The sequence below is a fragment of the Propithecus coquereli genome, unplaced genomic scaffold, assembly GCF_000956105.1.
Source record: "Propithecus coquereli isolate 6110/MARCELLA unplaced genomic scaffold, Pcoq_1.0 Scaffold67, whole genome shotgun sequence".
NCBI lineage: Eukaryota > Metazoa > Chordata > Mammalia > Primates > Indriidae > Propithecus > Propithecus coquereli.
The window spans coordinates 3,096,750-3,124,293 of NW_012152729.1; the positions used below are offsets into that span (position 1 = coordinate 3,096,750).

The 27,544-nt window shown below is 40.1% G+C and overlaps 1 protein-coding gene across 1 annotated transcript in view; it reads right to left on the bottom strand.

The window, feature by feature from the left end:
* TANGO6 (transport and golgi organization 6 homolog (Drosophila)) overlaps positions 1-27,544 on the bottom strand; it is a 185,331-nt gene that overhangs the window by 76,395 nt on the left and 81,392 nt on the right. Inside the window, exon 16 of the mRNA XM_012660470.1 lies at positions 5,278-5,418. Coding sequence (XP_012515924.1) covers positions 5,278-5,418 — 141 coding nt within the window. The remainder of the gene's footprint in view (positions 1-5,277; positions 5,419-27,544) is intronic.

A 27,544-nucleotide genomic window follows, 5' to 3' on the forward strand; every position in this document is an offset into this window, starting at 1 on the left:
TTTAAAAAATGTTTTTAATTAAAAAAAGAAAAGGCAAAAACAGAATGGCCCACATAGCTCTAGAACAGAGTGTCTCAATAGGGCCCTTATTGACATTTTGAACCACATCATTCTTTGTTGTGGGGGGCTGTCGTGTACATTGTAGGATGTTTAGCAGCACCCTGGGCCTGTTCCAACTAGATGCCAGTAATAAGCCCCTCCGCCCAGTTGTAACAACCAAAAATGTCTGCAGATATTGCCAAATGTCCCCTGGGGTGCATTTCTGAGGGATATTTCTCCCCTCACCTCCCATTTGAGAACCACTGGTCTAGAGGAACAAAGAAGAACTAGGTAGCATTTGTCTAGCTTTGCCAAAGAAAAAGATACAGGTTGAGTATCCCCTATGCAAAACACTTGAGATAGAAGTGGTTTTTTTGCATTTTGTAATATTTGCTGAATACTTACCAGTTGAGCATTCCTAATCCTAAAACCCAAAATCTGAGATGCTCCAGTGAGCATTTCCTTTGAGTGTTATGTTGGTGCTTAAAAAGTTTTGGATTTTGGAACATTTCAAATTTCAGATATTTGGATTAGGGATATTCAAACTTTATTGCATATGTGAGAAAGTAGTGTAGTCTGCTGCAGATCAGATTAATTCCCCAGGCAATCTTACAAGGAAATATCCCCACAGGTTTATTTATTCTCCTTTGCTTTAATTCCATTTACCAAATAATACCTCAATCACCAATTAAATATCTCGGGCACAGTACTATCAGCAAAGTATTACTAAAGAGTAAATATGTTGTTTTTAAAGAAGTTTTAAAAAATGTAATACACATAACAGTCCAGAGGTTATTGTCAACATTGACATTGGACCATGTGAGGAAACAGATGGAAAAACATTTGGAATGATTGGTAATTTAACAATGTGTTAAGATTAAATTTCTAGAAGTATAAAAAAAAACCCCAAAAATCTGAATCACTCATTAAATAAAGAGACTAAACCAAAATCCTTCCTCAATATTTTCAACATTGAAAAGTAGAGATAAAAATATATAAAGCTGGGTGCAGGGAGATGCGCCTGTAGTCCCAGCTACTTGGAAGGCTGAGGCGGGAGGAATTGCCTGAGCCCAGGAGTTCGAGTCCAGCCTGGGCAACATAGCAAGACCTCATCTCAAAAAATACATACAGAGAGATAGATAGATTCATACTTACATAATCATGGTTGGGAAAGCCTTTCTATGTAAGAGAGAAACCATAAAGGAAAAGATAGAATTACCTACATCAAAATAAAAAAAATGCATTTCAAAAACAAAATGAAACAGAAAATACGAATAAAACTAAAAGATAAGCAACAAATTGAACAAAATATTCACAACATAAATGTCAATGGTTCAAGATATTTAAATATATAAAGCTTTTATAAATCATATAACAAAATCAATACTCCAATGAAAAAATGGATAAAGGACTAGAACAGGTAATTCCACACACATGCACACCCTCCACATACACAAATGCTTAGATAGAAAATACATAAAAAATATTTAACCGTATCAACTGAGTAAATGGAAATAAAAACAAGATAATATCACTTTATGTATCTGCTTAAGATTGCTTAAGAATGGCAATATATAGGATATATAGTGCTTCTGAGGGTACAGACAAACATTCTCAAACATTGATGATATAAATTGGCACAACTAACTCTCTGTAAGTTAGCAATAAATTAGCAATAAATATCTTCAAAAATATGCATATGCTTTTAACAAACAAGGTTTACTTTTAGAAATGTTTCATAGGAAATTATCACAGTTCTACACAAAAATTAAGTTATTAGACAGAGTGAGACCCCGTCTCAAAAAAAAAATGCCATAAAGCTATACTCTTAAAATTAGTGTATATACCTTACTGTATATATGTAATATCTCGATTATTGAAAATGGAAAGGAAAAAAGCTCCTGTTGATTTTCTACCATTATCTAGCGGCAGGAAGACAGGCAAGTGTGGCTAGGGAACTAGAATTGACGCCAAGAGCAAGCAGTAGTGTGCCGCACCTCGGCTCCCACCAAACTCCCACCACTGCAAAGAGATGGGCGTAGGCAGAGGGCAAGGCCTGGGCTGGTGGAATTAGGGCATTTACTAGAGAAGCCTTACACAGTGGCTGTTCACAAGGATTTCCAGGATTACAACACTAGCAAACTAAGAATACATTGGCTATGTTGTAAAAATAGGCTTTCATTTCACCTATAGGATTTTAAGAAGCTGCCTCAAATATGCACCTGGACAAGTGGGTGATGTGAACCAGAAACCAGCAGTTAAAGCTAAGGTTGTGTTTACAGGTGGATATTGAAGAGAAGGCTATAGAAAGATGAGAACTTTGAGAATTGACAGAATTTGCCTTGAAATGCCAGAAGACCATTTTGGAAATTGGGCTAAGTATTAGAGTATGTAAGAAGGAGTAAGTCCTTCTCCCACGCAACCCAGCCCTTCATCCCCCTCCACTTTTACCCCAGGAAATGAGTGGACTGGCCAGTGGAGACTGTGAAATGTGCACTTTCAGCATTTGTCACCCCAATGGCAGAGGTCTGCCAGAGGGTGCAGAGGAAACAGATGCTATGTGGATGCTGTCTATGTAAGGCTGACATTGCTTCTCAGCTCTGACAATCCCAATGGCAAATACACACGGAAATCAGTCACTGCACTCGATCTTGTGATATTTTAAGCTTAACATTCACACCTACTGTGAGAGAACGATTTTTTTATAATGGTTGTCTGGTATGTTTTAGACCCAAATTCAGGACTAAGGCAAATTTAGAAGGTTCATCTTTCTTCAAAAAGTAGAAAAAAATGTTTTTTAATTTCACTATCATGAAATTCTCCTTTCACTGATAAAAGGACTTAAGTGGATGGAGATCTAGGTTCTATCATCTTTAGCCAGAACAGTCACCCAGAAATTAGGAAAATTGAGGGCTATGTCCATAGAAACGGTACATGGTTATACAGAATCTCTGTAAGTCCTCTGAAATATTGGTCAAGAAAGAATTCAATGTGATCTCTTGATACAAGTGACAAAAAGCTAGTTGTTCTCCAAAATCTTCCCCTAGTAAGTAAAGAGTAAAATTTACAAATTTTGCTATAGCTCAGGGATAAATTAGCCAAACTGACGTTGAGATTGCTTCTTCTCTTTCTGCCTTAGGTAATATGCTAGTGGATATATCATGGAATTACTAAAAGGCCAAGGACAGGTATCAGTACCTGAGAAATGCTGATCTAACTTAAGGAAGGAAATAAGTCCAATTCAGTGTGCCATTGCTATTAAACCAAATATTAACCACTGACAACTACACTTTATATATCACAATCTGATACAGGACATGCATGGTGAGAATACGGCCCCCAAATAGAACCTAATTCTCAAAATTCAACAGGGCAGCTGGCTGTTCAAATGGATACTATACATCACTGGCCCTCACCCAAATGACTGGTTTGCCTTATTTTAAGGCTTCTAGTGATGTTTACTGTGGTAGTCCGTGAATGGTTAAGTCTATGGAACACAAGTTAAAGAAACTAATCTTCTCTTACTTCTATGTTGTATGGCCAAGGATAAAAATATCCAAAGGGTACTTACTGGCTTATGGAGAAATTCATTAGTTCATCTTAATTTAACCTCTTTCTTTTAGAAGGAACAATTATTTGCTTTGTCCTTGTCCCCCAGTATCCCACCTCCTAGATCCATGTGGGCACTCAATAAATAGTAAATAATAAAGTATTTATTTTCTTCAATTTTTAATCTTTAAAATTTTTTTAATCTTTCTTTTTCACTTAGGCAAAAATAAAAATTTATTGAGCCCTCATTGTGTGTCAAACACTATTCTAAGTATTACCTTATTTAATCCTTACAATACCCCTATTAATAGTGCTATTAATATCCTCATTTTATACATGAGGACACTGAGGCACCCAGAGGTTAAGAAACATTTCAGGCCAAGCGCAGTGGCTCACGTCTGTAACCCTAGCACTCTGGGAAGCCGAGGCGGGTAGATCACTCAAGGTCAGGAGTTCAAGAGCAGCCTGAGAAAGAGTGAGACCCCCGTCTCTACTAAAAATGGAAAGAAATTATTTGGACAACTAAAAGTATATATATATAGAAAAAATTAGCCGGGCATGGTGGCGCATGCCTGTAGTCCCAGCTACTTGGGAGGCTGAGGCAGAAGGATTGCTTGAGCCCAGGAGTTTGAGGTTGCTGTGAGCTAGGCTGATGCCACGGCACTCTAGCCAGGGCAACAAAGCCAGACTCTGTCTCAAAAAAAAAGAAACATTCCAATGATCGCACAGCCAATGAGAAGCAGTTCAGGATTTGAACCCAGGCAGTACAAGTCTAGAGCCTATCTCTTAACTACTACTCTCAGTCTAGACAGCCTAGAGCAACTTCCTTCAAGTTGGTGGTTCAGTTCTTAGCACTACCACTTAGCACTTAGACAAACTGCTGAGCCACAGTTTGCTCATCTATAAAGTGGGTATAATAACAGCCTCTTTATAGGATTTGTTGGGAGGATTAGATGAGATTGTACGTGTTGACAACCCAGCACATAGTAGATATTCAACAAGAGTTAGCACATTTCCTTCTCTGCTTGACTTTCCCCCCCCTTTTTTTTTTTTTTTTTTTGAGACAGAGTCTCACTCTTTTGCCTGGGCTAGAGTGCCGTGGCGTCATCCTAGCTCACAGCAACTTCAAACTCCTGGGCTCAAGTGATCCTCCTGCCTCAGCCTCCCGAGTAGCTGAGACTACAGGCATGCGCCACCATGCCCGGTTAATTTTTTCTGTATATTTTTAGTTATCCAATTAATTTCTTTCTAATTTTAGTAGAGACGGGGTCTCGCTCTTGCTTAGGCTGGTTTCGAACTCCTGAGCTCAAACAATCCGCCCGCCTCGGCCTCCCACAGAGCTAGGATTACAGGCATGAGTCACCGTGCCGGCCTTTTCCTCTTCTTTTTATGCTTGCTGCTGCTCAAGTATGAAACTTCTCATTCCAGCTCCACTGAAAATGGAGGCCCAATATAGCTCCAGGGGAAGGAGGCTAAGCAGTGGCAGGAAAAAGGACACTGTTGCTGCCAATCTCCTAGTGGGCGTCTGGATATTGGCTAAATTTCTAAACAGGGACTAACTAGTTCATCTCAGCCCCTAAAATGCCCTCGTCATGCTCGCGTAACAAACCGCCAGGTACACACACACTTTGGTTTCAAAGTCACACTGCTCCCCACCCCGTTCCAGATGGATGGAACAGGAAAACTCACCTAACGCCCTGACAATTCGCATCAGGACTTCCCCAACTTTCATTCTGGTCTCTGGCGTGTGCTTGTCTTTGTCACTGTCATATTGCGCCAACAGGTCCGGCAGGATTTTCTCAGGGTACACATCTGAGAGCAGGGCAATCCCTGGGGTTGAGAAAAAAAAGAAAGGATTCATTACTGTTTAGGATTGAAAGGCAAATAAACCAGGTATGCTGTGATGGGATGAACACAGAGACGCTGAGACCCACCTCTGTGATCCTACCAGCAAGGGCTGCGCTTTATTTGGAGAGACGACATGTGGAGTGGGAAGAACATGGGCCTGGGAGTTCAGGCTCCTGGTTTTCTCCAGTCCAGTCCAATATGATCTCTAAGGTCACTCCCAGCACTGACATTCTGCAATCTATGGATTACAGACTCTTGAAGCAGAGGCCAGATGATCATATATCATGGCAGGGATTCACTCAACAGCAGGAAAAGACTGTATGGAAGGCCCTCTAGGGACCCTCCTGATTCTGGGACTCTCAATCTGTCCCTGCCAACAGGGACAATACTAGTCAGCAACCAACACTACTGAAGCGCAGCAGCGCCTACTGCCTTCGCGGCAGCTCTCCATGCCAGGATCATTTCTCTCGGTGAAACTGCCAACGATGAGAGCCATTTCCACAAGGAAATGTTTTCAGAGCATTCTGGGCATGATCAGTGCTAGACCTAAGCTTATGGCTGAGCTCCCTGATCAACAGAACTTGGGAAGATCCTGCCCTTAAATCCCCTTCCTAGGACGTGCTGATCCTTTGTCCCCTCCATGCCACCAGCTCCTAAATGTATAAACTGCAACAGTGTTGTCATGACCTGAGCCAAACCCTGTGCTGAGGAAGCTTTAAATACAACCCAAGACAGAACCAGAACAACAGAACAAAGCCCCTGGTCTCAAAACTACATAAACACAAATATTATTATTGGGGGTGGGGGAAGGGGTTACATACTTTAAAGAGAACAAAACAAAACAAAGAAGGAAATGGGGGTTCTGGAACATATTCAGGACGAGAATGCTTCTCACCACCTCTATCTCGACCTCCCTGGTCCACATCTCTGGTCTGGACTTTCCCAATAATTCCCTACTTGGTTTCCCTGCTTCCACCCTTGTCCCTCATTGCAGCTGGAACGATCCAGCTTAAATCGTAAGTCAGGCCTCTTCATTCTTCTGCCTCACTGTTCTTTAAAATATGTAACCTTCTTTCCCCCCTTGGTGGTTTCCCTTTTTCCCTCAATATGAGCGGTCCCCATCCCCCAACTGCCTTTGTTCTCTCCCTCATTCACTGTCTCCAGCAACTCTGTGGCCTCGCTATTCTGCAGGAGACAGCAAGCTGCTCCTGGCCCGTGTCATTGCCTCCCTGCCCCTCTGCCTGGCTGCTGCTCCTGCTCCCGGTAGGTTTGTTCCCAAACCCCCATCATGTCTGTTCACGGGTCATATCTATCACACACAAAAGGGCAGCCTCCTTCCCTGCCACTCTTTATCCCTCTCCCCCTGCTTCAATCTTCTTCTTAGCACTTCGTATTACGTGACATGTTATGTATGTCCCTATTCATTGTCTGCTTTCCTCCTTGGAATGAATGTGAGCTCTGCAAAGTCAAGGATTTCGTTCCGTTCCCTGCTGTATGCCCAGTGCCTAGAGGAGTCCCAGCACACGGCAGGTGCTCAATAATTACTTGTTAAATGAATGAATGCCCGAATGAAAGGGGCGATGATACGGTCTTGATATAAATTTCAGAGATTAAGGAACAGAAGCAGGGGAGGGAGTAATACAAATGATTGAGAAATCTGTAATTATTTTTCATCAGAGTTTACCATTCTCCTGTTTAAACGGACAGCCTTGCAGGCGAAGTTTACATCCTGTTTTCTGTCACAGGTTGTGATTCCATTCTCTTATAAATCACATACACGCTCTTTCCTCAGTCGGCTCCTTACCCGCCACATCTGGTGAGCTGGGAAGGCAGCGTGCCTGCTGAGGGCTGCACCTGTCTGCCCATCTTCTTTCCTGCCCTCCCCACCTCCCTCTTTTTCTTTGCTTCCAAAGAGCGTGGCATGTGGCCCTAAGCCACACCTCCCTGTATAGGGGCTCCAATTTTATACAAGCAGAAGTTCTGCTCTTAAAGGAGTTTCAGGTTGTGGCAGAACCCTGTTGGCAAAATGTGACATTGTGTTGTAGTTTGATCTAGTGTGAAATGATGAAGTCCTTGGAAGTTCAAGGTGGAGTAGGTGGCTTGAAAAAGGGTAAATGAATCGTTTACTAAAGGAGAGAAGAAAGGAAACAGCTTCTACATTCTAAAAGAGTCCCAAAAGAAGAGTGAATTGGTAGGTGGTAGCTGCAATTCTGGCAGGTGTTGTATCACCGATATATTACAAGGCCTGGTATGTATTACAGATCTGCAGCTATTATAACCACTTTTTCATCAGAAGTTCAGAAATCTGATGGATTTGTTTCCTTTTAGGAATGTAGTTGTAACTTTATAATGGAAAACGGGATTTGCTTTATAAATCCCATTTAGCTTTTCTTTTTTTTTTCTCCTTTTTTTTTTTTTTTTGAGATAGGGTCTTGCTCTGTCACCCAGGCTGGAGTGCAGTGGTGTGATCACAGCTCACTGTAACCTCGAAATCCTGGACTCAAGCAATCCTCCCACCTCAGCCCCCCAAGTAGCTGGGACTACAGGCGTGTGCCACCAAGCCCAGCCAATTTTTTAAATATTTTGAGTAGATGGGGTCTTGCTATATTACCCAGGCTGGTCTTTAACTCCTGGGCTCAAGTGATCCTCCCACCTCAGCCTCCCAAAGTGCTGGGATTACAGGTGTGAGCCACCGTCCCCAGCCTATGCCTAGCTTTTCTGAAATCCATTTATTACCTAAGTCCCTGCTACGGTTGTTTATTCCTATCTTCTCTCATTAATCCTTAGCAGAGGACAGTTCTTTACTTATATGAACATATTTGGTCAAATGAGCTCTTGACTTCCTCTCTGCACCGGACAGATGTGTGGCTGCACACAGGATCTACTCTTCCGATAACACCACCCTGGTGTTCCTTTGGAGAAAGATCCTTCCCTGCTCTCAGTCTATGTGGTTTGAGTGGGCTAACTAATCACGTTCTCTGCCTCCAGCTGTAAAGTTATATCCTAGGCTGGCCAATTAGGATATTCCATCCCACCCCCACCACAATGGTTGGGTAAGGAACAGGCAATGAGATTGGATCCTGGAGTCCATATTGAAACTACTGGGAAAGATAAGTTTTCCCCTCGCTCCATGTTGAAGATAATAACCTGGAGCTTCCAGTGGCCACCACGTGGAAAAGCCCACCCAAGAACGGCACCCATGCAGGAGAGCCAAGCCAAGAGAGAGGGAGAAAGAGGAAGAGATCTTGAGCCCCTGAATCCAGCTGTACTTCTACCCACTGGACTTTCTGTATGCATAAGCCAATAAATACCCTTGTATGCTTATGCAGTTTGAATTTTTTTCAACCAAAGGAATCAGATTAAACAATTTTTTCCCAGATTTTTTTGTTTTGCTTTTCCTGTAATGCCAAACTTTAAACTCTACCAGGGAGCTTTAAGTTCTCCCCATCTTCCAGAAAAATGTTGCCAATAGCAAAAGTACAATTTCCTTGCTTCCCACAGTCCCAGGTATAACAGCAATTGTTTATCTTCCTGCTGGGCTGCTCCACAGATTGCTGCCAAATGGCTCGCTGACTGTTTGAGTTTTACCTTCTAGGATACAGTTGCTACGTATGAGTTCATAAATCCCTGCAGAATAAGGGCAGTTCCCTCCTTACTCACCAAGCAGTGAGGAGAATCATATATGATGCTTAATACCGTACAAAAACTAAAGGGATGAGATTTTGTTGGGCTGTTTTAGTGTCTTATTTGAAAAGTTTTCTAAACTTTGACACACTTGGGGAAGCATGGCCATCATCTTCACGTGACCCTTGGCTCCTCACACTGGATAATTCCTCTGTAATTTGAAAATAGGGTAATTTCTGGGCCCAAACAGGCTTCAAGGAAACATGACACATCAATCTGGCAATAAGAACGAAATGATGGTGTGAGAGAGAACTCCTCCTGCTCTGATCGTAGGAAGATAATACGCATCTCAGGATATGATGCAACAGATGAAATATACAGAGGGTAAAAGTGAACCTAGCTAGTGAGAGTTCAGAAAAGCATTCTGACCTGCATTTGGGGGCAAAGCATAGGATATAGGAAAGTCAACTCAACTGAAAAATTAATATTAAAAGAACTTCATGTAACAAAGCAGAGACAATCAACTTTGTAAAATAACTGGTTTTCTCCCCAAAGACTTTCAGCCAGAAACATATTTTGATCAAAACAGTGCTGACTTTAAGATGATCTTCAGCATGCTGCTCAGTGATTTTGCAGACCAGCAGTAAAAGCAGTTAGGTGTCACCTCCCTTTACGTAGTGCTCTTGCAGGACAGGAAAGATAGTCCAATTCCAAATGTCTTTGCTGACTGGCTCTATCCCAGGAACCTGCTAAGCCATCCCCACTTCAGAACTAACCTGCCTCATTCTTCCTGGGTAGATAACAACCTCCCAAAGTACCTACATCAACCTGGAAAACCACCTACTAGCTCAAACCTCACAGGTATGGAGGTTTGAAACTATAAGAAACACAAAAACCCACAGATTGTATAAGTCCATTTATGTGAAATGTCCAGAATAGGCAAATCTATATAGAGAAAAAGTAGATTTAGTGGTTACCTAGGGCTGTGGGAGTTGGGAGAAATAAATGGGAAGTGATAGGGAGTGATGGATATGGAGTTTCTTTCTGGGGTGATAAAAACATTCTAAAATTGACGGTGGTGATAGTTATACACTATGAAAATACAGTAAAAACCACTGAATTGTTCAATTTAAATGGATGAATAATATGGTATGTGAATTACATCTCAAAAAGTTGAGATGTACCCTTTTAGGTTTTTAGAATAGAAGAAAAAGGGAGAAAATAGAATATTATAGCACATCTTAAATATAAAGGGAAATCCATGGCCAAGAGCAAAGTATAATAACAGCTTTCTTTTGTATCCAAATCTGTTTTGGTTGTCCCTGCAGGCTGAGAGTAGAAAGAAGGGGAAAAATGACTTGTTATTTGTGATTTGAGTGAGACAAAAAATCAAGCATTTCACATTTCATAGAAGGTCTTGCATTTGTACAAACACGTTGTATTACATTTAAAAATCTAAATTCTGCTGTAAGCCAGAAATTCAACTCTAGAAATTTATCCTCATAGATATACTAGCACAAGCAGAAAATTACTTATGTACAAAATCATCACTGTAGCACTATTTGTAACAGAAAAGACTGGAAACAAAGCACACATTCATCAATAGAGAATTGATTAAATTATGGTCGTTCATACAATGGAATATAACGTATCCACTGAAAAAATGAAGTTTTTAAAGAACTCTTACGGAATGAATTCTAAGATCTGTTGTTAAGTGAGACGCAAGGTCCAGAACAGTGTATACAGAATTCAACAATTTGTGTACAAAGGGGAAATACTCAACAAATATTTCTGAAAGGATATACAAGAAACTAATGATATTGGTAGTTTCTGGGGAGGGAATCTAGGTGACCAGGGATAGATATGAGAGAGACTTTTTATTCTGTATCTTTAAGTATGTTTTGAATTTTTTTTTACTTTTAATTTTGTTTTTCTAGTTGACAAATAACAATTGTACATATTCATGGGGTAAACAGTGATGTTTCAATACATATAAATGTATAGTGATCAGATCAGGGTGATTAACATATCCATCACCTCAAACATTTATCATTTCTTTGTGTTGGGAATGTTTTGAATTTTGAACCATGTAAATGTATTCCCTATCAAATAGAAATAAATAAAATATGTGTTAAAGGCCATGGTCATTTAAAAAAACAGCCTCTTCTAGAGGTGAAAATGTAAAAAAAATTTGCAACCACACATGGCAACATGACCAGAGCCATCTGTGTCTTCTTCCTAAAATCCCACTGAAGTGACAGTTAAGGTGCAAAAAAGGTATAAACTCACAAGCAAGGAAAAAGAGAATGGAATAGGTTTCAAAAGCTGAAGTCTGGGTAAATAGAACAAACCTGGAGCAAAATAATATGTGTTTCATAGAGCTGTTGGATCATTTGGAAAAATTTAGCAATAAGTACATAGAAAACTAAGCAAATGTACAGGAAAGACTGATCACTGCGCTAGGCTCAGCAATGAATAACATCCCCGTAGTCAGCAGTCAACACTGCCCAGTGATGCAGCCAAAAATTGTTATGGGAAATGGCAGGAGAAGGAGTTTGAGCACGTGTGTACTAAGTCCACACCTAACATACGGAAAATGAGTAGATCATGTCCAAAACTTTTTTACATTAAGAGAAATCTGTGTAAGCATTTTATTTAGAAATGGGGAAGTAATTATCAGAAGAAACTACATTACAAAGGTATATGTATGAGAGAGGAAAAAAATGGTAATCTCTGGGGATTGGAACTGGGGGGTAAGAAGCAGGGCAAGGGACAAGCTTTTTGACTCTTTACAAATTATATTCAAAGTAACTAATAAAAATAAGTTTGTTTAAAAAACTATAAAGAAGATAAGAAAATGTATATTAATATGTAATGGAGGCTCTAGTTCCAAAGAACAGTGAGCAATGGTTAAGAGAAGCAGTCAGGTACAACGAAATTTTCCTTCTGATTAAGAAAAGATAATCACCAGGCCGTGATTGTCCTCTCTTGCAGCTCTAAGTCACAAAGACAAGAAAGGAAGAACTCTCAAGAGAAGGAAATACCACCCTTTAGCGGGATACTTTGGCTGTTACATTTGAGACCTCTCATTATGATGGAAACTAACAATAATTTCAGCTCTAAGAATCCAGGAAGTTACACAAACTGGGGAAGTTGGTTATTAAATCAAGGAAGTATGGGGAACTCAACTGAATAGCTGGGCTGTCTTTGTAATTAGAATAAATGATAACGTCTAGCATGCCAATTTGGTGTTTAGTTTCTCTAAAGCTCCAAAGCTGTGTTAACTGTGGACAAGCCCCAACAAATTTATAAAGATTCAGGATGAGTAAATATTACTCAGGTCTGAGGAAAAAACAGGGTTAGACTAGTGAGCTGGGATGGCTAACAGCGGAGGATTTGTAAGAACCATACCTAGTGTCTATCTCTTTAAATCAGGATCCAAATAACGTATTTGAACACTAAGATCATACAAACATATTTGCTTAAATTGTTTTCTAATTCCCATTTTGGAGGGGAAAAAATAAAAATGTGTGAATAATCTATATTTACTGATGGCCATATTTATTGAAAGCTATTTGGATCATGAAATATTATTAATAAATAAAAACGTAACAGCAAAGACACTGAGTGTTTTTAATATGCCAAGCACCGTCCTAAACACTTTACATGAATTCATCCATTTAATGCTCCCGAGAATCCTTTGAAGTAGGTACTATTAACATTCCTTGAGGGAGAAATTGAAGAACAGAAAAGTGAAAAACATGGCCCAAGATCACGGAGCTGCCACGTGGCAGAGCAGAATGGCAAATCTGCCTGCCCAACCACTCTGCTACACCACAGCCTACCTGCCAGCAGTGCCTAGCAGAAGATAACTACCAGAACAGTACTAGCTTTGCAAATCCTATCCCTAAAGATATCCAACCTTACATTTTCAAGGACATAACATCAGGCTCACTCCATAAAATTTCCTTCCTGATGGACTCCAAGGTCAGCATATGGAGAGACACGCTGCACTCTGCATCCCACAGGAACAGCCAGGCATCCTCCACTGGGTCTGGCTGGGCTTCACAGGGATTGCTTTGTTCCTAGCTGCTATCTTTATTTAGTGTGTGAAAAAGGGAGATAGTAATGTTGATGAAATTCAGGAATGATTCTAACTTAAATTGCTGCCTGCCAACATCAACGATGACAGTAAAGTCATAGAAAAGGAAATGGAGCCGGGCTTGTAGTGGCTCACGCCTGTAATCCTAGCACTCTTGGAGGCCCAGGCGGGAGTACTGCTTGAGGCTAGGAGTTCAAGACCAGCCTGAGCAAGAGAGAGACCCCATCTCTACAAAAAACAGAAAAAAATTAGCCAGCGTGGTGGCGCATGCCTGTAGTCCCAGCTACTCAGGAGGCTGAGGTGGGAAGACAGCTTGAGTTCAGGAGTTCGAGGCTGCAGTGAGCTATGATGACGCCACTGCACTCTAGCCCGGGCGACAGAGCAACAGAATGAGAGCCTATCTCAACAACAGCAACAAAATAAAAACAAAAAAAAAAAAAAGAGAAAACTTGGATTTTAATGAGTTTCAGCTTTTTAACTAGTGACTCTCAAACACCTCCAGTCTACAACATCTTTATGGGCTACTGCAAGCCCCCTAAACTTCTTATTCTACTCCCTCACCAAACAAATCAAATCAAATCCAAAACAGCACTGAAAAGCTTACAGTCAGCCTCATCAGGGCTGCCTCTATCAAATACCTGTGGATGATTCCAGAGGGGAAGGAGTGAGAGATCAGAGGTCAGGAAAACTGTGCCTCCAGAACACCACGATGATGGAGGCCTCTGTTGTATGCACGAAATAAAAACAAAGCTGCCCTAGTACTCACTGAAGGCATAAGGAAGGAAGGAAAAGAAAACAGCAATTAGCGCAGCTTTGAAAGTAATCACTGCCCTAAGGATTCAGAGAAACTTACATTTCAGCTGATCTTGAGTGAGAAATAAAGAGGCAAGATGTCATTCATTTAATTCACTTTACGGAGCTTTCAAAGAGTGAAAAGCACATCAACATTCTCTTTGTGCTACTGAAAGAAACATTTACTGGTAAAAGGAAAAAGGGAGCTTCCGAGATCCAAGAAAACTACAAGTAGTTCTCCATTCGATGAAGCTAAGTAAGAAAGTACATCATTTTTCACATCTCCTAGAAACCCCAGGATGGGTAGCCCTGGTAGAAGTAGTAGTACCGCCTCAACTTCGGGTTCATTTTAAGTTTTCTACTGACACTTCACCTCAAGCCTACGCAAAGAGAAGCTGCAGAATCAGCAAAGCTGACTGAGGCATCAAGTTCTCACTAGTTTAGAGACATCCACAGACTCCCGATGGGAGTTGTCACCTGGCCTGAAGCTCTGGCAAGACAGGCTGATCTTTCACATCCTCCAGTGTCCTGAGAAAAGCGTGGTGGGCTAGACCTGCCCTGAGCCTGGGGCACCTGGCGCACCAGCCAGGGACAGAGGCAAGGGAGAACTCTTTCTAAATTTTCCTTTTTTTCCTTAATTAAGCCCAGCAGATGTCCTGATGAGATGATTAGGCAAGTCTTTGTGATAGGTGCTTCAGGCTAGCACTGGCTTAGAAAAAGTGATTGTTGTGAAATCAGCAACCATGACGTGTAGGACTTAAAACTGTAGTGTCATATAGAAACCAAACAGAACTGCTATAAAAAGGACCCCAAAAGGTCCCTTCTCTCCTAAAAAAACATACAGACACACATAAACACTCTGCCTATAATTTCGGAGGCTAACTAGACCTAGTCAGGGACCCTCCAGGGGTCCACACAAGGGTTAACTTGAATTTAACCCCTTAGGTTAAAATCCTTTGCTCAGTAGTGAATATAGGACACCTATAAAGAGGGGGAAGGAAGGCCTTTAAACGATTTGCTTCCACAATCAAAAGAACTTGACTGGTTTATTCTCTGATGATATAAATAATACATAGTCACTGTAAGAGATTCAAATACTACAGAACAGTAAAAAGAAGAAAGTCAAATAAAAATCACTTATGGGGGATATGGGAGGATGGAGGAGTGAAAGCTAAGGAGTAGGTTTCCTTTTAGGGTAATGAAAATATTCTAAAATTGATAGTAGTGATGGATGCACAGGTCTATGAATATACTAAAAGTCACCGTATTACATACGTTAAAAGAATAAATTATATGGTATGTGAATTATATCTCAATAAAGATTTAAAAAAAAAAAATCACCTGAAATCTTTGCCTGTAGTCCCAGCTACTCAGGAGGCTGAGGCAGGAGGATCACTTGAGCCCAGCAGTTCAAGGCTGCAGTGATCTATGATCCCACCTGTGAACAGCTACTGGACAACAGAGCAAGACCCTGTCTCGCCAAAAAAAAAAAAAAAACCACCTGATATCTGAAATCAACACAAAGATTTTGATGTGCTCTCTTTCGTAGATCACACTTTGAATAAATATACACACACGTACTGTTTTTATTGTGGACTACTTTATTTTATTTTAGCAGCCTTCTCTTTTACGGAAGAATGAGGGAGGCTTATTCCCCCACTTGGCTTGGCTTTTACAATAGATAATCTGAAGTGGTCTAATGATGACACTTAAAACCTTATAGTAATATTATTACTTGGGACGGCGAGACACATAAAGGCTTTCTTTTAAAATTACTTCAGTTAAAAAGAAAGGGAAAGGGGTCAATTTTTAAAAAGCAAAACAGTTATATAAGAATATACAGAAGTAATTTGCATCTACGGCATAAATCATAAAGTTTGGAAAACAGCTTTAAAATGAAGGCAATGGAAAGAATTCTTTCATGCATTCATGTATTTATTGGGTGCCTACCATGTGCCAGGCTCTGTTACTAGGTGATACAAATGTAATAGCACAGTGCCCATCTAGGGAGAGGAGACAAATGAGCCAATGATTACAAGATAGTGTGGCTAATGCTGTGTGTTCTGGCATAATGAAGGCACAGGGATAGGGGAGCAGAAAGGGTGTGGGATAGGGTGGGGATACCTGGAGATCGACAAGTGAGCTATGTTGCAAAAAGCACTAACGTTCCTCAACTGAGAGCCATTTGCATAATTATTCAGTGTGGAAAAGATCTCACAGGCTTTCTTAGACAGAACTGCTATAGGCATCTACCTCCCATTTATACCCTTAAGGTAATTCCCCAAAGAGAAATAACTGGCCCTAAGGGTACAAATATTTCCAAAGCTACATTTAAAAAATGTTCCAATTAATTTTCTCACCAATAGTGCTCAAGAGTACCTGTTTCACCACACTTGGCCAGCAATGGCTATTCCTATTAAAAAAAAAAAAAAAAAAATCTTTGTTCTTTGAAATGGCACCCAAAATTGTATTAATAAAATATGCTATTTTAATCAATATTTCTCTGCTATTGGAAAAGTAGAATATTTTCTTAAAATTTTATTACTTGTATGAATTCCTCTACCATAAATTGCCTATTTATGGTTTTTATCCATTTACCTACCAGATATTTTTCTTATCAATCTCTATGAGCTCCAACAAGCCATGATTCTTGGGTGTGAAAAAAAGAAAAGGAAAAAAAAAATCTTTATGGGCTCTTATGCCGTAAAGACATTAACTGTTTGTCCTTTTAAAATAAACCAAAAAAAAGTTTATTGAGATATAAATTCACATACCATAAAATTCACCCTTTTAATGTGTATGATTCAGTGAGTTTTAGTACAGTATATTCACAACACAAAGTTGGGCAACCATCATGACTAACTAATTCCAGAACATTTTCATCACTTCATAAAGAAAACTTCCACCCATCAGCAGCAGTCACTTTCCCTTTTCCGCTCAAACCCCAGGCCTAGGCAACCACGAATCTGTCTCTATAGATTTATGCTTGTCTTTTTTTGCTTTGTTGCCCAGGCTGGAGTACAGTGGCCCAATCATAGCTCACTGCAGCCCTAAACTCCTGGGCTCAAGCAATCCTCCCACCTCAGCCTCCAGAGTAGCAAGGACTACAGGAGTGTACCACCACACCCAGCTAATTTATTATTATTTTTTTTGTAGAGATGGGGCTCTCGCTATGTTGCCCAGGCTAGTCTCCAACTCCTGGCCTCAAGCGATCCTCCTGCCTCGGCCTCCCAAAGTGCTGCGATTATAGGCATTAGCCACTGTGTGCCCAGCCCTATACTTCTCCTTTTTGTTGCAAATATTTTTTCTTTAATTATATTTGCATTTTAATTAAGATTGTTTTTGACATAAATGAGTTTTAAATTTTTAGATAAAAATCTATTAATCTTTCTTTCCTGACTTCTCCATCCAGAGACTAAATATTGTCTCTCTGTGCTGCATTCTCCGTAATATTTCTTCCTTTGTACTTTCTGGCCCATTAAGTCTCTCTTCAGCTGTGTCTGCTGCGAAACTCATCCACTGAGTTTTTATTTATTTTTACCCTTTTTTAGATGTTCCATTTGTTTTTTCAAATCTGTTAGATCATTTTTTGTTGTTTCCTATTTCCTGAAGATATTTTCAAGCTTACATTTCTTTAAATACAGTAAGCATGGTTACTTCATCATTTGTGACAATTCCAACATCTAAAGTCTTCTGGGACTTTGTTTTCTTGTGCTTGGTTATCTTGTGACTGTGTACTAGTTATTAGCCTTAAATAATTATTACAGGGAAAGGGCAAAATGGGAAGTTATTGCTTAATGGCTACAGAGTTTCTCTTTGGGGTAAGGAAAAATTTTAGAAATAGTGGTAATGGTTGTATAACATTATAGATATAGGTCAAGCATGCTGGTGCACACCTGTAGTCCCAGCTACTAAGGAGGTTGAGGCAGGAGGACTGGTTGAGCCCATGAGTTCAAATCCACCATGGGTAACATAGTGAGACCCCCATCTCTTAAAAACAAAAACAAAAAAAAACCGTGGATATAAATAATGACACTGAATTATGCATTTAAACATGGCTAAGATGGCATATACACATATAAAAAAACCACAATAAAAATATTGTTAATTATTAAAAAATGTAAAAATTAAAGTAAAAATTAAAAATGATAATGGGGATTCTTTGGAATCTAGGATGCAGGTGCCTTCTTCTATAGGAAATATGCTTTTGTTTTTGCAAGAATCCTATAGACACTACCAGTGCAGAAACATTTAAAACTCTAATTCTCTCCTTGAGATTTCCTGAATCCCAATAATGCAAATCTGCAGGAGAGGTGGTCCATTTAGTGATTACAGCCTCCCAGAGATAGGTTTTCTTTCCTTATTCCCTCTTGCTCTGCCCAATGCCAAGACAGCTCTACTCCCAGTGCCCTGTGGTGAAGTGAAGGTACCTTGGATTCACCTGAAGGTTATTCCTTTGGGGTCTAAGCTTAATGTGGGAGGGTTCTCTATGTTAAAGTGTTTTAAATATGTTACCCTGTAAGATAGTTGTTTTCAGCTGAGCTATCTCATCATTACAGTAAGGGGAAGACAGAGATCCATTTTCTTATAGAATATGTACAGTTTGAATTTCAGATGTAATGTTTTAATTCATCTGGTAAATACGGTGCATGTTAAGGTTTCTGCGTTCTTAGTAGCAGTTAACATATCAGATTTTCCATTTACAAATTGTCATCCTAAGAAAATATTTTCACTTCTGAATCCTTCCTTTATACTGTTGTTTCACTGACTTCAATTTAGATTGATTTTCACATTTTCTTGTACAATTTTTTGACCCAGTGACCCATCCGATCCTCTCAGCAAGCTAATAAGTGTTACGTGCAACGGCTTCTAATACATGCTGGTGAAAGATCAAACACCACTGTGCCACTGCAGAATCAGAGTTAAGGGTAGAGCAGGGTTGCTCCGTGAGCTGTCCCTTCCCTGTATGTCCCCTGTTATGAATAGCACCTGGATAGACACATCCTGGAGGAAATTTTGCTGTTAATTTAACCATTTGGTTGCTGAAATTACAAGACAAGAGAACAATAGATATGTTCAATTTTGTCTAATGAGTATTCTCTGACTTAATAATTTTGCAAACTGAATCACTTTACAAACTAAATATAGAAAAGTTATTATTATGGTCTGGTTTCTAAGCAACCGTTTCATTAAGAAAAGCTCCACTTGGGCAAAACATCTGTTTGTCAGCAAGGTTTCTGCTGTCATCATATATTTCATGGTGAAAAAGCCATGGTCACTCTGTTCTGTAGTAATCCCCAGTTGTGAAAAGGTCAACAGGGGGTACTACAACAGAGGGAGCCATCTGTTTCAATCTGTACCTTGTTATCATGAAACAATGCAGTTTTCCTAAACAGCCATATAATTTAAAAAACATGCTCTTATTATAAAAGCAATACATGTCCATACTAGAAAATGTGAAAAAAATCTAAGACAAAAGGCACAAAGGAAAATAAAAATCACCTGAGTTTTTTGATGCCTTCATGTTAGATCTCATCTGAGGATGGATTCCACGGCTAAAAAATTACCTGAAGACCATTGGCCTAAAGTAACTCCATATGTTTTTACCATTTTCATTTGCAATTTGGAGGATGTTTTTCATAACGGTTAAGGGGTGTGTGCTGGACAACCAGGTTTAGAGATTTGTACCGACATCCAAGCATTCTGATTGCATTTCATGAATACAGGCTTAACGAGAGACAGCATTCTCTGTCAGTGGTGAGGTGAGTAAGGGTGTATGTTTTGCAGGGCACATGAAGTTGTATAAAACTTCCTCAGAAGGCAGTAGATGGCCTAAGACAGTGAGTTTTTAAGTCTATTTTTATTTTTTTTAAAGCAGCAGAACCTTGTTTTTACATGAAATCTTTAGAGGGGACTCAATGAAACAGAGAAAAGCAGAGCCATCTGGTTAGAGTGGGCTTACATGGTGTCCGAGATCACTCGCCTGTTTCCTTCCTCACTGATCCTAAGGTTCTGGAGGGCACAGGCATTCACGCGGGCATTCCTGCCCGCCTGCTCCCCACTGCCACAGTCCTGCTGCTTTGCTGTGTCTGAACACTCCTCCTTCCCTTCTTAACTAGGTTAATTCTTAATCATCCGCCAGATCTCAGCTAATGGTCACTTCCTCCTTCCCCTCTCTGTCAGGTAAAATGTCCCTAACACAGGCTCTGTAGCACCACATACCTTGTCTTCAGAGCACCTGTCAAAGCCATACTTTACATTTGTTTGTGTGGTTATTTGATTACTAATTGTCTCTTCCAATTGTATCTCCATGAAAGTGGGACATGACTGTTTTCCTCCATGATATACCTAACGCAGTGCCCTTGAACACAGTAGTGCTTAGTAAATATCTGCGGAATGAATGAATAAACAATTTAAACCGTTAAGAAAAAAACTCAATGGCCAAAGATAGTATTTTACAATTCTCTTTTTGTCTCTATCTAAAGTCATGTTATCAATAATGGAAAACAAAAGTTGGACACACTGGCCAGGCCCAGTGACTCATGCCTGTACTCCTAGCACTCTGGGAGGCCAAGGTAGAAGGATCGCTTGTGGCCGGGAGTTCAAGACCAGCCTGAGCAAGAGTGAGACCTGGTCTCTACTAAAAATAGAAAAATTCGCTGGGTGTGGTGACACACACCTGTAATCCTAGCTGCCTGGGAGGCTGGGATAGGAGGATTGCTTGAGCCCAGGAGTTTGAGGTTGCAGTAAACTATGATGATGCCACTGCACACTCTACCCGGGATGAAAGAGCGAGACTCTGTCTCAAAAAAAAAAAAAAAAAAAAAGTTGACCACAAAGTACAAAAGTACTTCTAAAACAAACAGCCTTTTCCTAAGAAAGAAAACCTCAGCAATCGTGCCCTTGGCAGGTAGACAGGAGAGATGACCTAATCAGGTCTTTGGTAACTCAACGTCTGTGATTCATTCCCTGAGGGTCAGTTCATTCCCAAATTTCAAGCCTCTTCAGGGACAGCAGATATACCTTAAGGTCAGGAAGCAAAACCAACTGTAAAAATCTAAAAATGAATTGCCAAAACTGTACAGACACCATTTAAGTGTACTTTCCCACCACCATCCAAGATCTCAACATGACAACAGAAGGGGAAATTGATGCCTCATTCAGTAAAAAATGTTAAACATATGATTCAGCAACAAAAGGAACTAAGTCAGGGTTAATAAAAAATATAATTGGGCTTATTATGTGTATGAACGCCTTTGGTGATCATCTTAATCACTTCTGGGGAGATTAAGAATTTTAATTTGTATTTCAAATGAAGGGTAATACAGGCTGCTTGCTCTTTAGTCTGGGAGGGAAAAGCAAAAGCAGGGTATCCTGAAACAGAGGTAAAGGTCTGAAAAAGGGGAACAAAATGTATCACAAGTTGTCTCTTTAAAACCTCCCCCCTTTTTTGGGAATTAAAACCTACATTCCTTTCTGAGGCCAGTAATCAAAGGGGCAAAAAAAAAAGTTCTTTGCTGTTTGTTTTCTAATATCTGAAACCATAGGAGATGGCTCAACAGAATTGTCCAAGGGTCACAAGATCATCCTCACCAGAGATAAGGTCCATGGAAACCACCAATTACAGAGAAACAACAATATCCTGAAGCCATGACATGTGACACCGGTCACATAGCCCCCAACCTAACCTCTGAAAAACCCCCTTTTAAAAAGCCCCATTTTTCTGCTTAAAGACAGGATGGTGGTCTTTTGAGAGGTTAGTCTACTGCCTTCCTCATTTGCCGGCAAATTAATAAACTTCTCTTTTCTTTTCCTCAAACCACTTGTCCTCATTCTCCACTCTTACTGATTCAGCCTTGGGGACAAGTACTGAACTCTGGGCGACAACCCCTCCCGCTGAACCCTCAATATAGCTCCAGTGAACTGGATGGATTCCTTGGAGAGTAGGCGATGCTGTGCTTAAAGATAAGTCTAAAGAATAACTTGCTATTTTACTTAGGAGCTCTCTCTATCCTCCTAACTTGTCTTCAAATTCCAACTTTACTAAAGAAACAGTGGCTCCAGGGCAAAATTTAAACAGCTATTCTGTAGGGAAGGCACTGAGACCTTCTTAATACCTTGTAAAGTAGACGTTTAAGCAACCAACTCTTTACCCCAAGGTACCTCCCGATTGCCTTCTTGGTCATGCATCTTGCATTTGTGACAGCTAGTCCACATGAATAGGAGGTGAGGGATTTAAAACAAGCCCTGGAAACCATGAAATTAAGAAGTATTTAATTGCTTCCCTGAAAATGTCAAGATCTGCTGGTTCCATGGCATAACTCCGCCGTTTGCAAGAACAGAGGCCATGGAGTTTTGAGAAAGGTGAGAAAATGAAATGGACAGAGGAGGGAAGTACAGAGTGGTATGAGGGCGTTGGCTGTGGAGTTGAATCCAGACTCCATCACTGTTGGTTGGCCATGTAACAGCCTCTTAACCTTGGTTTCTGTGTCTGAAAAACGGAAGATGAAGATACTGACTCTCATGGGGTTGGGGTGAGGAGTAAATTAAATAAAGTTATGTCTGGTATATAGGTGGTGCTTAATAAATCCTGAGTGAAAATAAGAGCCAAGGAAATGTGAGTAATAACCATCCATAAGCATGACACTTTGAAATCTAGGAGGCCCATCACCAAGACATTACTGGTGGGCTGGCAACAACAAAGGCTCCCCGGAGCCCACATAGAAAAGCCCAGATGCCTTGACCTGGCATTCCAGCAGCTTCCACCTTCCTGCCCAATCACATTCCTCACCTTCATGCCCACTTCACTCTGCTAACAACTTGAGCTGCTGACCCTCCTTTCTACTTGACCCGCTCTTGAACATCTTCCTCCTTTTGCTTTTCCTTCAACCTCCCACCCAACCTCCAATGTCTAAATTCTACCCATCCATCCTTTCATAGTCCTAAGAGCTCCATGAAAAACTACCGTTCTGAATTTTTTAAGTTCATTTTTTTATTTTATAAAGTGTATAATTCAGTTACTTTTAGTGTATTTATAAGGTTGTACCATATCACCATTATCTAATTCCCAAACATTTTCATCTCCTCAAAAAGAAATCCCATATCCATTAGCAGTCACTCCCCATTCCTCTGTCCCCCACCTTCTAAAAACTATTACTCTATTTTCTGTATCTACAAATTTGCCTATTCTGGACATTTATAAATGGAATCATATGATATGTAGCCTTTGGTGTGTGGCTGCTTTCACTTATCATGTTTTCAAGGTTCATCCATGTTGTAGTATGAATTAGTACTTCATTCCTTTTTATTACCAAATAATATTCCATGGCATAGATATATGAGATTTTATTTATCCATTCATCAGGTGATATATATTTAGGTTGTTTCTATTTTTTGGCTATTATGAATAATGCTTATATATAAGCTTTTGTGTGGACATATGTTTTCATTTCTTTTGGGAATATACCTAGGAGTGGAACTGGTAGTTCATATGATAACTATGTTTTACCTTTTGAGAACAGCCAGACTATTTTTCAAAGTAATGGCACAATTTTATGTTTCCACCAGCAATGTATGAGGGTTTTGATTTCTCTATAGCCTCATCATTTGTATCATTAAGTTATTTTTAAATGTCATTTATTGGCATCAGAAATACAAGTCTCAGAATTAAAAAAAAAAAAAAAGACAGAAAACAAAAATAAAAACAAAAACAAGTAAAAGAAATACAAGTCTCAAAAGTTCTATCCAGAAAGCTACATGTTTACCTAACTCACACTTTCAGGAAACTGCATAAATCCCAGGATTGATTTCTGAACTTTCTTTCCCAATACTCCTAAAACGATGCTGATATCCTCGATACTGAAACATTAATGACCACCAGCAGGAAGAAGAGTGGGCAGTGTGTGAGGTAACACATCCTCATAGCCCACAGTGGAACATGAGTTTCAAAGATAACACACAGAAATTGCTTAAACATTAACACTTGACACATTGCCAAATGAGCAAAAGAAAACAAAAATCAAGTAAGTATGAGATCAGCATATTATTAAGTCATACAAAGGATTGATTTGTAGTGAAACCACTTTTCATAGGCAGGCCTGGTTCTCCTATACCTAAGACTATTAGGAAACTCAGCTCTTACACCTTGGGAACAGGAACAATGTGGGCACTATGATTCATTATTCTTCCCTGTGGCAAGAGCATAGACGTCAGAGGCAGAGAGAATTAAATTCAAATCCTGATGCTGTCACTTAGTATCTGTGCCACTTTGGGCCAGTTAACCTCTGTGAGTCTCAGTTCCCTCAGTTCCCTCTGTAAAATGGGGATAATAATTCCTAACTTGCAGGGTTGCTGTCACTGGCACATAAGAGACATTCAATACATGAATTATTGTTATAGTATATTATTATAACTCAATGATTAAAAGACAAATAATCCAATTAAAAAGTAGGCAAAAAATCTGAATCAACATTCCTCTAAAGATGACTTACAAATGGACAATAAGCTCATAAAAAGATGCTCGACATTATCAGTCATTAAAGAAATGCAAATCACAATGTAACACCACTTCACACCCATTAGGATGGCTCTGTGAAAGGTGATCATGTGACTTGGGTCATTTTTGCTATACTCAACTAAAATAGAGTCAAGAAGCTAGGGGGACAAAAAGCATTCAGAACACACAACATTACTCCCAAAATATAATTCTCTACAAGGCTGGCTGCTGAAACTGCCCGCCATAACCTAAAACCAGTTTTATCTAATAGCTACTCAAACAACCTGCTGTGACTCTAAGACTCGTTTTACGCAACTGCCCTCACTCACGAATCAGAGCTTGCCAGCTTCCCAAAACTTTACTAGTGTCCATGAACTTTCTCTCAGAACAATATGTAATATTTCTCTCTTTTGTAACATCTCCAACTTTCTCTTTGTTCTTCAGACATACCAAAGACCACTTGTTCTGTGTGTATGCCCCACATTGCAATTCTTGCTTCCCAAGTAAAACATTTTAAACTTAGAGATTTGTCTCTATATTTTATTTGACGTTGACATACTTGGTGTCAGAAGTGGGATTCCAAAGCCGATTCATCTCAGAGAAAAATCACTGGCCCTTAGAACTATGGCATGATGTACACACACTGGGGCCCTCTGAGCCCCCGCTTCTGTGAGTTGCTTCTTTTCCCCCTGGTGAGCCTCTCTTGGACCGAACTCTGATTTTGGTCATGTTCTGCCTCATTTGGGATTTGTTTAGAGGGGTCTTCCCCCCTCCAGTTTGAGAGGGATCTTTCTCCCTCTAGTTGGGAGATGTCCTGTTGGGGGAGGACTCTACCTCCTCGCAGACCTCAGCTGGGAGGTGTGGGTGAAGAGATTGATTTTTTTCCCTTTTGCGTTGAGGCATTGGTGAAGAGATTTTTCTTTTTCCCCTGCAGCTGGAAAAGGTGGTTTATGGTTCTTCTTGGTAAGTACATACTTTATTTTCTGTTAGCGCTTGTGTTTATTTGGCCTTTGTATATTTAATACTTGTGTTTAATTGACTTTTGTGTATTCAATATTAAGACAAATCATCTAGATAATTTTAAATTTAATTACAAATGGGCTCTCAAAGTTCATAGACATGCTGTCTTAGCATGGTTTGTGTTGCTATACAGAAATACCTGAGACTGGGTAATTTATAAAGAAAAAAGGTTTACTTGGCTCATGATTCTGATGTCTGGAAAAGCTGAACGCTGGGCATCTGGTGAGGGCCTCAGGCTGCTTCCACTCATGGCAGAAAGCAAAGGGAGCTGGCACGTACGGAGGTCACACAGCCAGAGAGTAAGCAAGAGAGCAAGGGGGGTGGTACCAGGCTTTTAAAAATAACTAGCTCTTGGGGGAACTAATAGTGTGAGAACTCACCCCCATTCCCAGAGAGGGCATTAATCTATTCAAGAAGAATCTGCTTCAGCAGAGGCCCCACCTCCAACACTGGGGATCAAATTTCAACATGAGATTTGGTGCTGACAAACCAACCATATCCAAACTATAGCACATGCCAAGATATTTTCTGGGACTCCAGCTGGTAACATGTTCAAACATTACAGGGATCATTCAAACAGTCTGTTGTTCTTAAAACTAAACTAAAAGACTGCAGCTATAAAATCATACACTCCAAATAAGACTCATGTCTCAATTAAAGAAAAAAAAAACAAACCAACATTCGAGACTCAAAGATTGCCTCGCTATACAATACTGTCCCAAAGTTAGCTGAAACTCTTTCTTCTCTGGAGCTTTCCCTTCCCCTTCTTAGGATTCCTCTCCTTTTTATCCTTCTCTAAGCTAAACTCTCTTTTTCTTTTCTTTTTTTTTTTTTTTGGAGACAGAGTCTCTCACTCTTTTGCCCGGGCTAGAATGAGTGCCGTGGCGTCAGCCTGGCTCACAGCAACCTCACACTCCTGGGCTCAAGCAATCCTCCTGCCTCAGCCTCCCGAGTAGCTGGGACTACAGGCATGCGCCACCATGCCCGGCTAATTTTTTCTATATATTTTTAGTTGTCCGATTAATTTCTTCCTATTTTTAGTAGAGACGGGGTCTCACTCTTGCTCAGGCTGGTTTCGAACTCCTGAGCTCAAACAATCCGCCCGCCTCGGCCTCCCAGAGTGCTAAGATTACAGGCGTGAGCCACCATGCCCGGCCTCTAAACTCTCTTTTTCCAAAACTCCTCAGCTATTCTGGTGTACTGACTATTTAAGTAAAAACACTTAAAAACCAGCAGATATTAAAAAAAAAAACCACTTTGACCTTTATGCTGTTTCTTAAAAGCAAAAAATTGAATTCCCATATAAAAGATGCCTTCCCTTTACTAAAAGGAATGACAACATTCTTTTTTTTTTTTTTTTTTTTTTTTTTGAGACAGGGTATTACTCTGTTGCCTGGGCTAGAGTGCAGTGGTGTCATCATAGCTCACTGCAACCTCAAACTCCTGGGCTCAAGCAATCCTCCTGCCCCAGCCTCCCAAGTAGCTGGGACTACAGGTGTGCACCACCACGCCTGGCTAATTTTTCTTATTTTTTTGTAGAGATGGGTCTTGCTATGTTACTCAGGCTGGTTTTGAACTCCTGACTTCAAGTGATCCTCCCACCTTGGCCTCCCGAAGGGCTAGGATTACAAGCATCAGTCACTGCTCCTGGCCAAGAATGACAACATTCTTATCTTCATGGACAAAAAGTTGAGACCAAGAAAATACTGTACAGACCTTATTAAAACAACTCTTATATTTTGGGCCTCTTCAGATATTAAGTCACATTTTTACAGTCATCTATTCTTTTCTAATCCAACATATTGGTAAGTGACTCAAACTGCTATACCCTAAATTTGGTTCACAGCCTTTATAAGATCGCTTATTAAAAAAAATTTTTTAGGTTTTAGCCTTATCCTAATTTGTCAAAAAAAAATTATATCCAACTATTTTTTCTAAGTTCATATTTTACTATCTCATGACTAGAATTCTAAAATACAGCTATAAGATTTTTATATAGGCTGGGCGTGGTGGCTCACACCTGTAATCCTAGCTCTCTGGGAGGCCGAGGCGGGTGGATTGTTTGAGCTCAGGAG